The sequence below is a fragment of the Rhinatrema bivittatum genome, chromosome 4 (assembly GCF_901001135.1).
Source record: "Rhinatrema bivittatum chromosome 4, aRhiBiv1.1, whole genome shotgun sequence".
In the NCBI taxonomy this organism is placed as follows: Eukaryota; Metazoa; Chordata; class Amphibia; order Gymnophiona; family Rhinatrematidae; genus Rhinatrema; species Rhinatrema bivittatum.
This window is the reverse complement of record NC_042618.1, coordinates 482,468,065-482,482,392: the sequence shown is the minus strand read 5'-3', so window position 1 is coordinate 482,482,392 and position 14,328 is coordinate 482,468,065. Positions and strand designations below refer to the sequence as shown.

The 14,328-nt window shown below is 42.9% G+C and overlaps 1 protein-coding gene across 1 annotated transcript in view; it reads right to left on the bottom strand.

Annotated features, from left to right (window-relative positions):
* The window catches only part of KDM7A (lysine demethylase 7A), a 320,476-nt gene extending 307,098 nt beyond the window's left edge, over positions 1-13,378 (bottom strand). Inside the window, 1 exon segment of the mRNA XM_029597359.1 lies at positions 13,259-13,378. Within this exon segment, the coding sequence (XP_029453219.1) occupies positions 13,259-13,362 (104 nt within the window). The 5' untranslated portion in view covers positions 13,363-13,378.
* Positions 13,379-14,328: the final 950 nt, after the last annotated feature.

Below are 14,328 nucleotides of genomic sequence, written 5' to 3'. Positions count from 1 at the left end.
TTAATTGCAGATACAGGGCCTGAGAACAACCTTCACCATGTGTTAACTGTTAAAGCTGAATTGGCGGCCATAAAGAAAGTTTCACCCACTTCACAGTATTCAGTAATTAATTCCCCATTACCACAGAAAAAACAAAACTCAATCAGGCCGATACAGTAAAGCACGGCCGCGGTTACCCTGTTTCTAACCCGCTTTCTACCCACAATGTGGCCGCGTAAGTCTAACCCGCGATTCACTATCCGGTTTTTACCAATCCTTACCGCTTCTTTAAATCGACGCGTATCCCTTTCCGCCCGCGGCATGTATATATATATGATATGTAAACTATCGGATTAGCTATTCCCTCCCATACAGTAACGTGCGGCCCCATTATCACCTTTTTAACCAACTGTTTTTCCACATCTTTAACCTGCTAATTTACCACCTACCCTGACCCTGACATTAGAGGGATGTGACAGCAATAGGCAGGCTCCGGTCAAATAAGTGGAGCAAGCGAGTAACATGGGAGCCCACCGCGGCTCCCCTGCCTCCCGGGGGCAGCCGGCGGCGAAAGCGGCTTCCAGCAGCCCCGCCGGCGAAGGCGCATGAGCGCACGTCCAATTTGGGGCTCAAGCAGCGAAGGCGCATGCGTGAATGCCGTGACTCTCAGGTCACGGCGTGCGCTCATGAACCTTCGTCGGCGGGGCTGCTGGAAGCCGCTTTCGCCGCCGGCTGCCCCCGGGAGGCAGGGGAGCCGCGGTGGGCGCCTCTGGAGGAGGGGAGAGAGGACTGGGGCTGCTGGAAGCCGCTTTCGCCGCCGGCTGCCCCCGGGAGGCAGGGGAGCCGCGGTGGGCGCCTCGGGAGGAGGGGAGAGAGGACTGGGGCTGCTGGAAGCATGCAGTAAGTTTACTTTTGCTACAATTTCTATTTGCTTTAATAACATGTCGAGTCAATTTTCGCCCTGCGCCTTGCTTCAGGGGGGGGGGGGGGGAGAGAGGACTGGCAAACCCCGATGCCCCAGTGTAGGAGAACCATCCACTTCCTGGTACCTGTCATTTCAAATGTTATTTGAAATGACAGGTACCAGCGCACCCAGGATACTGTATAGGCGCTCTATAGCGCTCTATACAGTAAAATGGATTGCGCTTCATGGACGCGGCTTGCATTTGCATGCCATTTAAATACTGTATCGAGTGGTATGTGATCCAAACTGTGCGCGCGGCAAACGAGCGGGTGCCCGGCACTGCCACACTTTCTTACGCGCCCTTACTGTATCGGCCTGAATGGAAAAGAAGTTTACGGTGGGCTCAGGTAGGATAAGTCCTGTGACCCACAGACACCCATTCTACACAATAGTGCAGCCCACGTCTACCACCCCCCCACACACTTACACAGAGCATTAAGGAACACAAAAATCAATGGGATTACTGTGGGCTCTGGTAGAGTAAGATCGGTGATGCGGAAAACACACAGTCTCTCAAGTGACAAGTTCAAAATGCCTTCTCTACTACATAATGATGAAGCTCTTGTGGAAGAGATTGAAGTAGTATCTGAAAAGAAAGAAGAAACCCAATGCATGCAGAAATTCTAAAATACAATCAATAACCAAAAGGAAAAAGCTCATTGTGCCAGGTGACTCAGAGGCACTAATCTGGGAATTCTTTTAGAGGGAAACACTACAGTTATAAGCCTCCCAGGATCATCGGCCAGCAGAAATGCTATTCAAATAGTCAACGAGATCAAAGAAGAAAGCAAAGACTAAAGTTGATATTATCATCCATCTGGGAACCAATGACCTTGCTAGAAACAGCATCCAAGAGAGAGAGAGATTTCCAGTCCCTAGCGAAGCAGATTAGCCTCATGGCAACAACCATTGCCTTTTCAGAAGTGTTACCTGTTCATGGAAGGGGGAAGGAGAGGCTAAGCCATACAGATAACTTCAATGCATGGCTCAGAACCTGGTGTAAGGAAGAAAGTTTTGGATTTATAGGGGGCTGGGGCCCTGTATGGAACAGTAAAAAGCTCTTTGTCAAAGATGGCTTTCATCTGTCTGAGGCAAGAAAAAGGATCCTAAGAGATAAATTCAAATCCTATGTCATAAGGCATTTAAACTAGATGCCGGGGGTGGCAGAAGGAAATGAGAATGTCACCCCTCAAATACAAATGCAATGGAAAAAGGTGAAGTTGATAACAAAACAACTAAAGTCACAAAAGGAGTCCAAGAAAAGCAGTAACCTGGATGCCTGGATGGGTGAGTGGCAGCTTTGTGTGTGTGTGTGGTAGAATGGTAGCAAGAGCATTGTGTGTGCGAGGGGGAAGAGAGACTGGTCAGGGAAGTTACGGGGGTGTGCGTGTGTGTGTGTGTGTGGGGGGTGAAGGAAGAGAGACCGGTCAGGGAAGTTACGGGTGGGTGTGTGAGAGACTGGTTATGGGCCCTAAGGAAGAGGACTGTGAGGACAGATCTTCAGCAGGCAGTGCTGCTTCTGGTGAGTGCTATTGGCCTGCATGGGAAAGGAGTAGGAGAGTTGCTGGAGAGAGTTAAGTAAAGGTGGCTTTTTAAGTTTATTTTTCTTGACTGACTGCCATTTTAAATTATTGAACAAGAGTTATAATACCCGTGTAATAAGCAGAAACTTTGAAACAATCACACAATAGAATATTCTGCTACTAATTACTCATATAATGAGTTGAGTAGGTGTTATGGATGACCATCATATTTGTCTTGTCAATGGCTGTATTGATTAAGCCTATGTTGACAAAAAGACCTGGTGTATATAGTGCGATAGGCAAATTATAGTAAAGCCTTTGAGCACTGAATCCAGATTAATCATCGGTCATTCCTCACCTCTCATTTGTATGTGGGCATTGAAATTGCTTTCTGCTGTAGTGGACATGAGAGAGTGCACCAATAAACATTAACTGTGCACTTATCTGGATCCTGAACTTAGTCCTCCAACTCTGCAGGGTTTCAGAATGAATTGTACTCCTCCTTCAGGGAGCTTCAGGATAGCTGTAATCAGTTGCTTCAGCTATAAATAGCCCATACTAACGCTTTAGGAGGTGGTCAGTGAGATGCGTTGGAGTCATCGATGCTTGATCGTTATTGCTTGAAGCGATCTACGTACTGCAATGGTTACCTTATACCGCGTCACAGACGCGGTATAAGGTAACCTTCTGTATAAGACCGTCTGACGCGGTATAAGGTAACCACTGCAGTACGTAAATCGCTTCAAGCAATAACGATCAAGCATCGATGACTCCAACGCATCTCACTGACCACCTCCTAAAGCGTTAGTATGGGCTATTTATAGCTGAAGCAACTGATTACAGCTATCCTGAAGAAGGAGTACAATTCACTCCGAAACCCTGCAGAGTTGGAGGACTAACTTCAGGATCCAGATAAGTGCACAGTTAATGTTTATTGGTGCACTCTCTCATGTCCACTACAGCAGAAAGCAATTTCAATGCCCACATACAAATGAGAGGTGAGGAATGACCGATGATTAATCTGGATTCAGTGCTCAAAGGCTTTACTATAATTTGCCTATCGCACTATATATACCAGGTCTTTTTGTCAACATAAGCTTAATCAATACAGCCATTGACAAGACAAATATGATGGTCATCCATAACACCTACTCAACTCTATATTTATTTATTTATTTTGTATACCGACGTTCGATCGAGATATCACATCGGTTTCCAGATAACAGGTTGAATTGGGCGAGAACTGCCCTATTTTACATTGTAACAAGATAACAATTAAGTTAATTAAACAATTAATAAATTAATAAACAGTTAATAAATGAAACATTGTAACAGTTGAAATATAAATAAATGAGGGTATAGAGTTATGGCAAATAGCCTATATACAATATGTACATTATTTACATTATATGAGTTAATAGTAGCAGAATATTCTATTGTGTGATTTTAAAATTATTGGGCATTATATGATGTGTCTGCTGTTTTGAAATATTTTATTGATATATGGACATGTTTTAATAATTATGAGTTTTTAATTTTTGGATGTTATTCTGTTCATCAGCTGTTTTGTAACATTTATTAATATAGTTTTACAATTATTTCTTTGTGTGGGGGGGGGGGGGGGGATCTCTAGTAGAGATGTGCATTTGTTTTTCCCGAATTAGGTAATTTCAATGAAATTTCCTAATTCAGTATGGTTCAAGGGAACTGAGAAATGAATAGAATTTTTTCAAAATTTCAGAAAAATTTGTTTTTTCAGTTAGCTCGCGCTAACCTTGACCCGTTATTGCGTGCTAACTTTGACTATGCACAGCTCTAATCTAAAGTAGCTTGCCTTGTTCTGTTTCTCTAATAGGAGGTGAATTAGCGTTTAGCGCCTGGTTAAATACTTGCAGTGTTGCCTTTTCATAGATAGGATTGTTACTGTTTGAGTGTGTTCCATAATACAGGTGTAACATTGTACGGGTTAGTTTGTGTGCATTATTGCAGATCCTGGGACTATGTTAGGTGCTATATTTCTCTTTCCATTTCTCCAGGTTCGCACTGCATGCAGAGTGGCTTTTTTGGTTTTCCATTTCAGTTTGCTCCATATTTATAATTTGTGGTCTTTCTGTACTTGGTCAAGGTCAGTTCTGTGTATGTGACTGAGGTCAGGTATTTTACTAGCATGTAGGCACTTTTATCAATCTTATTTGTTGTGCTTTCTCAATAGGACATGCATTAGTGGGAAATTACTGTCTTTTCATAAGGAGGGGTATTGTGCCTGCCAGTAAAGGGAGTTTGTTTTGCTTTTACTGAGATGCCATCAGAACCAGAATATCTTTTTTGTATGGTGAGTTGTATGGATAATGCCCTAGTTCTGCTCTGCACCCATTGTTGGGGGTCGAGGGGATTCCTAAGGATGCAGAATATATATTTACATTTAACCCTGTGACTGTCACATGTTCAGTGTGTCATGCATGTGAGAACCCTCTGTCAGGTGTGTCCCAGCTGAAAAAAAGTTGAGAACCACTGCTCTAACCAATAAAACAAAACAAAAAAAAAGTTACTATGCTAAACAGATTCACAGGGTAATATTTAAATTCTAAACTGCTCTTTCATGTTGTAAAACACTTAAATTAAGGACCCATCCTCTTCCATCTCGAGAAACTATAACTTCTCAAAGGCCACCTGCAATCAATATGCCACATCATTTTTAAACAAAACCAATAAGTTGAAAACTCAGTTCGCAATCTGTTCTCCTACAAAAGTACCAGAAGATCCACACAACCAGGTAAATTGGTCCATGTTCGACAGTGTAACTAATCTAGAAATAGATTAAATCATTGCTAAAATGAAACCTGTTATTCATCCACGTGACCCAATTCCTGCCAGTTCCTTGAAACAGGTACACAGAGTTATCACTCTGACAATTACATCCTTAATCATGCCACAGAGATTAAAACAAAACAGTAATAAAGCCAATTCTAAAAAATAAGACTGGTAGAATCAACGACTGGGACAACTATCGCGCAATAATCCAACTTGTCCTTTCTCTCAAAAGTACTTGAAAAGCAGTGTTATCCCAACTAGTAAATCATCTGGAAGACCAAGATATTCTCTTCCCTAATCAATCTGGGTTTAGAAAAAAAAAATCATTCAACTGAAACATTACTCCTTACATTAATGGACTGTTTACGAGGGTTTGATGCTGATGATTCTTATTTTCTCATAGTACTCAACCTAACAGCTGCCTTTGACACTGTGGCCCATACCCTGCAGTGCCAACAGCTGGCTGTGTTCTCCTCCTTTCTATCTAAAAGAACATTCCAAGTCACATTGGTCAATCACATTTCTGATACTTCTCATATTGATACAGGTGTCCCTCAAGGCTCAGCCCTTGTGTAAACACTTTTCAATATCTATATGATCCCACCGTGTAAATTACTGGTGAAATTAGGAATTACCTTCTTATAATGCTGACATACAATTTCACATGCCTTTCTCCAAATCATTTGAAAATACAGCAGACACTCAACCTATATGAAAGCACTACAGCAGGAACTAAAGCAACTTAAATATTAAAAACCAAAAAGACTGAAATCATTTGGTTAAGCAAAAAGTCTTCGATAGTAAAACCATCGGCTGTGGACCTGGGTATTTTCCAAATTACTCCCTCAAATGAAGTGCGGGATCGAGGTATCCAACAATGAAAACACATCAATAAATTAGTTACTACAGGTTATGCCAAGTTGCACATATTACATTGATTGAAATCTTTATTAACATTTGAAGACTTTCGTACTGTCTTGCAAATCCTAATTTTCTCAAACCTAGACTACTGTAACTCATTATTACACTGTCTTCCAGCATGTCTATTAAAACCATTACAATTATTACAAAATGCCTCAGCAAGACTATCGTTAGGAACCAGAAAATCTGATCATATTACACTCTCATTGATCTTTCTGCATTGCAAAGCCTGAATACAATTTAAGGTAGTAAAACTAATATTCAAAATCATGAATTCCAGTAACACTGGCATGATAGGTTTGACAATACAACCACACACACACATAAAGGACTACTGACTGTTCCTACAATACGGAGCACATATCTGATGCAAGTAAGAGATTGTGTGTTTTCCACAGCGGGTCCAAAGCTATAGAACTCCCTACCTGAGATGGTACGGTTAATACCAGACAAAGATTTAAATGTGAGCTAAAAGCATGGCTATTCAAAAATGCATATAACCTAACTTAAAACATCTGAATGAGAAATAAACAAGAAGGTCAAAAGATACTAACCAAAGTACTAACAGGATGAAATAATCAATACAACATAATAACTAAAATGTGAAGTCCGTTATATTATTCTATTTTAACTTTCTTTAACCCTCGACCATATCAAACCTTGATTCAAATGTACGGGAAGAATTTGATTTATAGACGTCAATGCCTATTTATGAAAACTACCTTCTTCACTGTCATTGTTGACTTATAGCTATGAATGTTACTTTTGTAAACCATTGTGATCTTTTTTTCAATATATCTTTATTGAGGAATACTGCATCAATACAAAGAACGTGAAACACAAATAATAGAGCAGCATGCGCCCCCCCCCCCCCCCCAACTGTTGTGATCTTTTACATGGAACGATGGTTATATAAAATGTCTAAATAAATAAACTAGTTACATTAACCACATCCTCTGGCAACAAATTCCACAGCTTGATTGTGCACCGAGTGAGAGAATTTTCTCTGGTTTTACATAGAAACATAGAAATGACAGCAGAAGACGACCAAACGGTCCATCCAGTCTGCCCAGCAAGCTTTCACTTTTTTTTTCCCGCATACTTATCTTTCACTCTTGTCCCTTTGTAAGTGACTTTTTTGTTCTATTTCCCGTCCACCCCCGCCATCGATGTAGTTAGTAGTGCTGGAGTTGCATCTGAGTGAAGTATCTAGCTAATTGTTTAGGGGTAGTAACCACCATCATAACAAGCTACTCCCATGCATGTTTATCCAGCTTGTGCAACTCAGTTCTTGTTGGTTGTTGTCCGAATATAAATCTTTTCATCATATGTGCTACTTCCTAACGTCATGGAGTGCCCCCTAGTCCTTGTATTATCTGAAAGAGTAAATAACCATTTTTCATTTACCTGTTCAAGTCTTTTCATAATTTTGTAGACTTTACCCCCGGCCGTCTCTTCTCCAAGCTGAACAGCCCTAACCTCTTTAGTCTTTCCTCATAGGGGAACTGTTCCCATCCCCTTTATCATTTTGGTCACCCTTCTCTGTACCTTCTCCAGTGCAATTATACCTTTTTTGAGATGCGGCGACCAGAATTGTACACAGTATTCAAGGTGCAGTATAACCATACGATACAGAGGCATTATGACATCCTCCATTTTATTTGCCATTCCCTCCCTAATAATCCCTAACAATGTTTGCATTTTTAGCCGCCACAGCACACTGAGTCAATGATTTCAATGTAATATCAACTATGATGCCCAGATCTGTTTCCTGGGTGGTGACTCCTAAGACAGAACCTAACATTGTGTAACTACAGCAAGGGTTATTTTTCCCCATATGGATCATCTTGAACTTGTCCACATTAAATTTCATCTGCCATTTGGATGCCCAATTTTCCAGTCTCACAAGGTCTTCCTACAATTTATCACAATCCACTTGTGATTTAACTACTCTGAATAATTTTGTATCATCTGCAAATTTGATGACCTCGTCGTACCCCTTTCCAGATCATTTATAAATATATTGAAAAGCACCAGTCCAAGTACAGATCCCTGAGGCACTCCACTGTTTACCCTTTTCCACTGAGAAAATTGACCATTTAATCCTACTTTCTGTTTCCTGTCTTTTAACCAGTTTGTAATCCACGAAAGGACATTGCCTCCTATCCCATGACTTTAGTTTTCTTAGAAGCCTCTCATGAGGGATTTTGTCAAACGCCTTCTGAAAATCCAAATGCATCTACTAGTTCACCTTTATCCACATGCTTATTCACCCCTTCAAAAAAAAAGTGTAGATTTGTGGAGAGACTTCCCTTGGGCAAATCCATGCCGGCTGTGTCCCATTAAATCTTGTCTATCTGTAAGTTCTATGATTTTACTCTTTATAACAGTTGCCACTATTTTTCCCAGCACTAAAAAGACATAAGCAAATAAGCATATTTTCAAACAAACCTCTATGCAATGTCATTAATAAAGATATTCAAAAGAAGCAAGCCTTGAGATACACTACTGGTCAGTTTAGCATCATCAGAATGGACTACACTGATCACCAGCCAGTGTGCTGCTGCTCATAGTTCTCATACTCCTATACTCCCCAGGACAGTGTCAGAAGCTTTACAGAGGTCCATATATCAATATTCACTGATCCTCCCTGCTCTACCATTTTTATCACCTACATAAAGAACTTAGTTGAGCTTGTCAGATATTTTGGATTGCATTGCGCTGGTACTGAATTTCCGATGTTTAGAAAGTAGTATCTGTCACTTTCTATATTGGATCTTGCATGCACTAAAAATACAATAAAATGAAACTAACAGAATCATTCCTTTATGAATCCCTATCGTCTGGGGTCCTGTAACTTGGCTATTTGATTTTTATAAAATAAAGCTTAGGCTTTTCTTTTAGCATTTAAATTGATTTATATCGAAACTAATATGTTTGTTAATTTTTTGCTTTTAAATTTATTTTGATCAGTTTAGCAGTTATGTTATTTATTGTAGTTTATTTTGTCTCACTGTGAATACTTATGTTTTTGGGTTCTCCTGCATTATATTATATTAAGTGTTGTGCGTTTTGTACCCAACAAAGAGCTTTCACTAGAAAGATGGTATAAAAAAAAGTAAGGTTAGGAAAAATAGTATCCGCTTTAAATGTTTCTAATTTACCATATAGGTTTTGGGTTTTTTTGGGGGGGGGGGGGGGGGTTTATTTTGTCCTGAGCTTAAGCTACTTTTATGGTTGAAATAGTATACCAAATAGATAACTATTTTTACATAACTTTTCTTGAAAGCTTGCACTACACAGATTCACAAAGAAAATTTCTAATCATGAGAAATATTAAGTTTGGGAGCTACTCTTAGGGGCAGATTTTCAAAGGGGTGCGCACGTAAGATACGCGCGTACCCCCCAAAACCCTGCCCCAAGCTCCCCCTGTGCGCGCCGAGCCTATGTTGAATAGGCTCGGCGGCGCGCGCAAGCCCCGGACGCGCGTAAGTCCCGGGGCTTTCCTGGGGGGCGTGTCAGGGGCGTGGTTCCGGCCCGGGGCGTTGCCGAGGCCTCCGAAACTGCTCTCGGGCCAGGGAATCGCGCGCCAGCAGCCGTCCCAGCAGGCGTAACTTTGCCAACAAAGGTAGGAGGGGTTTAGATAGGGCTGGGGGGTGGGTTAGATAGGGGAAGGGAGAGGAAGGTGCGGGGGGGTGGTGGTGGAAGGAAAGTTCCCTCCGAGGCAGGCTACGCCGCTTGGCGTACACAGGCTGCCGATTTTGCACAGCCTTGCGCGCGTCAATCCTGGATTTTAAAGGATACGCGCGTATCTCTTAAAATCCGGCGTACTCTTGTTCGCACCTGGTGCACGAACAAAAGTACACGTGTGCGTACTTTATTAAAATCTACCCCTTACTTCTTTATCTTGCTAACTACCAAGGAAATACCTACAGTACCTGAATGTAATCCACTTTAAAGTACTGAAAAGCAGGATATTAAAAAAAAACCAAAAACAGATAATTAAATAAATTTGCATATAAAAATGTTATCTTTAAGATCCTGAGCAACCTGAGAACTTTATAAAACTCCATAAGAAAGATATTTGCATGGATGAAGAAAATGTGTTTCTTCCACCTCTCTGGGAGAGGCAGTTTGTAATTAAATCAATGAATCTTTCCAATGGATAGATGGGATAACAGCATCTGTTCTTCTCTGGTATATATGTGGCTGAAGGAGAAGCGATTTTTTTCTTGCTTTTTTTTTTTAAGCCATTAACTCTAATCCGAACTATCTCTAGTCCGGAATTTGTTATTTCTCCTTTTAACTTAACTATCTTTTTTCTTCCAGCTACCTAAGCTTCCAAGTTCACGGTCCTCGTTTAATGTAACTTTGTTTCTTCCTTTACCTAGTTATTTTTTACCCCTGTTCGATGTAAACCGTCCTGATATGGTATTTAACCATGAAGGTCAGTATAGAAAAATGTTAAATAAATAAATAAATTAATTAATTAATTGTTCTGATTCAGGCCTTGGTTCTGAACATGTGTATTGCTCATCTCTGAACATGTATATTGCTTATCTCTATTAACTATGTGAATTCTATAAATGGAAAAAAAAATCTGATCACTAACCTTAGTTCCAATCTTTGTCCAGTTCAATATGACACTATTTGAATAAAAACTAAAAATCCAATTGAAATGTGTTTTAGAAAAAACACTTCACCAGGGCCAGCCCCGTGGCCCAGATGGCAAGTAATCTACACTGCATACAGAAAGTTCCCAGTTTGGCTGGAGATTCTGAAGTCCTGGTCATTGCTTAAGGGCGATACCTGGAGACTGGATTCAGGGTCAGTGATTGCAAGATTCTGGAAGTATCCCTGGTGCGTAGCCCCTGGTCCAGATTTGTAACTACAATTACTATAATAGGAATATTGGGAATTGGAGGGGTTACATAAAATAGGGAGAAAACCCTCAGATAGTTGTAAATAAAGATTCCTGGTGCCAGATTCCAGCCCTGGTTCTGATGGAGCAGGAGGCAACTGCTGGATCACAAAAACCCACAACAATAAAAAAAAAATAAAAATCATTTCAAACTTTTAAATATTTTTAACTCAATATTGGTCCTACAACAGCAAACATTTATTTATTTATTTAAGGGCTTTTATATACCGATGTTCATGTACTGGTACATATCACGTCGGTTTACATAGAACCAAAGTTTGAAATTACATGGCACATTCTATCGAACAAGAGGGTACAAATAACATGTCTAACATCATGGGAGCTTATTGATAACGCTGAGAACTTATAGATAGAGCCGAGGACAAGTTAGAAATTAAACATTAAAAATTGTAAAATTATTACAAATAACAAATAAGATTATAAGATACAAGAAACGAATAAATAAATAAATAAATAACAATCAACAATAAACAGGCTTAATAAGCATGATTGGAGTAAAATGGAGCTAAACAGGAGAATTAAGGGCTACGGCGACATGATGGACATACACATGGACCAAAAAAAAAAAAAGTTTTAAATGGCAAACTTCTAAGAAGTTGAAAGAACAGGGTCTAGTCTGGCTTCTTAACTGAAAAGGAAAAAAAACTCTGGCCATGTTCCTAGTGCCTGTTTTTTCCATGCAAGGCCAGCAGAGGCACAGCAGCGTTCCTCTCTATGCTTGTTTTTGTTAAATGGGGGTATTTAAATGTCCTGGCAGCTTTACTGTCAATCAAAAGCACTTCCTACAATCACAGCACAACTTTGCTCCAAAATAAGATTACAAAGAAAGTTCAGAAACCAGAGTACAGGAAACTGCTTCCTGTAACTAGAAGGAACTTAAAAAAAAAAGGCACAAAATGCTAGAAAGTCAGACTTTACATGCTACTTCCTAACTTGTTTCTTTGTTTAAATGCCTGTAATCCTCTCCCGCCCCCTGCCCTTTATCCACACTCAGATTACAAAAACACACAGTCAAGCAGACTTCTCATCAGCAGCTATCACCCCAGCAAACCCTCACTCAGGACCTTCAAAACAGATGTACATCACCACTACACAGGAAAGAGTGCATTAGAAATTCTCCAACTGCACAGATTTAGACAGTTCTGCAAAAGTATTAAGGGCAGAAACAGGAACAAAGTTTAGTTATTTTCCTCACGAAAGCTTCATGCTGACAAAGATAAACATCTTGAATCTTGGTACATCAATCATTTCCTAACTTGCTCCCCTTTGAAACCGAATGAACTGTTTGGTGGTGTATCGGATTTGCAGTATCTCTCCTAGCATGGGCTGAGATACAACTCTAGCTCCGATTTTCTTTTTAATACACACCCCAGTGTAGTACTGAAACAATCCATTGGAATAGAAGAAAGAGAGGACTAAATGTAAGGCCTACAAGACGCATGTTGGCGTTGGACCGGGTCCTCCTTCCCCGTGGCATTGCAGCCTCTCCTGCTGGAATCCCTCGCTGTCCACCTCCAGCCCTGCGTTTCCTTTGTACTGGGACCCACAGCACAACATCGCCGTCCGTCCCAGCTGCAGGTGATCTCCCCCCCGCCCCCCCGCTTGCACCAGGCTGGAGGCAGGAGGCTCCTGCCCGGCTCTAGAGTGAGCCTCCTCCGCCCACGCACACTCCTGGGATTCCCTCAGCTTCTCGCCACCCTCCTCGAGACTTTCCCCCTCTCTCTACACCTTGGAAGTCTACTTAATGTCTCCCCTCCCTCCCTCTCTCTTTACTCTCCACCAGCCACCTCCCCAACCCTTCCCTCACCGTCCCCGTCCCCCCCTCTGAAAAGTTCTCTCTTTCCCACTCCCCCGAGCTCAGGGTCTCTCTCGCTCTTTCAAACCCCTTCCTTCCTCTCACCTCTGGACTTCTCTTGTTTGGCTCCCACCCTCTTCACCCGTGCAGGCTCTCGCAGCCCCTCCCCCCCCCGGCACCCGTGTTTTCCTCTCGAGCCTCCCCGCCAGCCCTGGGTGCCTCCCTCCCCCCTCCCGCCCCCCGGGAGCTCTCGACCGCCGGAAGGTGCTGAAAGCCCCTCCGAGCGGGCCGGGCCCGCGCCGGCGGCGCTGCGGGCGCCTCACCTGCCGTGGAACCAGTCCTTGCAGATGTCGCACTCGATCATGAAGCGGCTCACGTCGTACGGCTGCCGGCAGACACAGTAGAGGGGCGCCGCCGCTCCGGCCATCTTTAAAAAACACTCGCGCGCGCGCGCGCGCACACACACACACACTGGAGAAGGGCGGGGGCGCGCACGCACGCACCGCCCCGGAGCCTCCAACGGCCGCCGGGGCGCGCGCTCGCCCCTCCCCCCGCGCCGATAGGCTCGTGCGCCTCACGCGGCCGTTTGTTTTGGACGCGGAAAGAGAAAGAGGGGGGGGGGGCACTCCTGGGCGCGTTCACGCGACTCTCCCTCAGGAGGGTAACGGAGATTAGGAGCCGCGGGAAACAAAGACGAATGCGAAAAGCAGGAGAGGAAACGCTCGAGGAGGGAGCGCGATAATCAGTACCCAAAGGAGGGAAGAGCGGGAAAAGGAGCGGCACGCGGCCTGGCAGAGCGCCCGGTCCCTCGCGCGCGCACCTGCCTGCCCTTTGCTGGAGCTTTTTACATTCTGCATCTCGGGATCTGTGCAAGATAATTTCTCATAATTAGTGGGAAGAGACCGATTAAAAAAAAAAAACCCCGACCGCAGCAGCATTTAAGTATAAGAAGAGACTATGATAGAATGAGATTAAAAGGAGCACTTTCCGGGAGTAAGGACTTCCCTTACTAAGCTTTTTTCCTGTAGACACAAGAAGGAGAAAAAAGATGCTTGGTAAACCTGGCTCTAAAGAAGTGAACTTGTTTAGTAGCCCCAGATGGCTTCATTCCTGGTGCAGGTGCAGGTGGGGGCACATAACTTGCTGTAAGTACCTCTATGAAGCGAACCTGCCCCTCCCCCCTGTCCATGAAGCGAACCTGCCCCTCCCCCTGTCTATGAAGCGAACCTGCCCCTCCCCCCTGTCCATGAAGCGAACCTGCCCCTCCCCCCTGTCTATGAAGCGATCCTACCCCTCCTCCCCCGTCTGTACCCCGTTAAATGCCCCACACACCAAACCTTGAACACTAACCACATAAGCATATCAACCATTCCCACGCTAACCCTTTATGCGC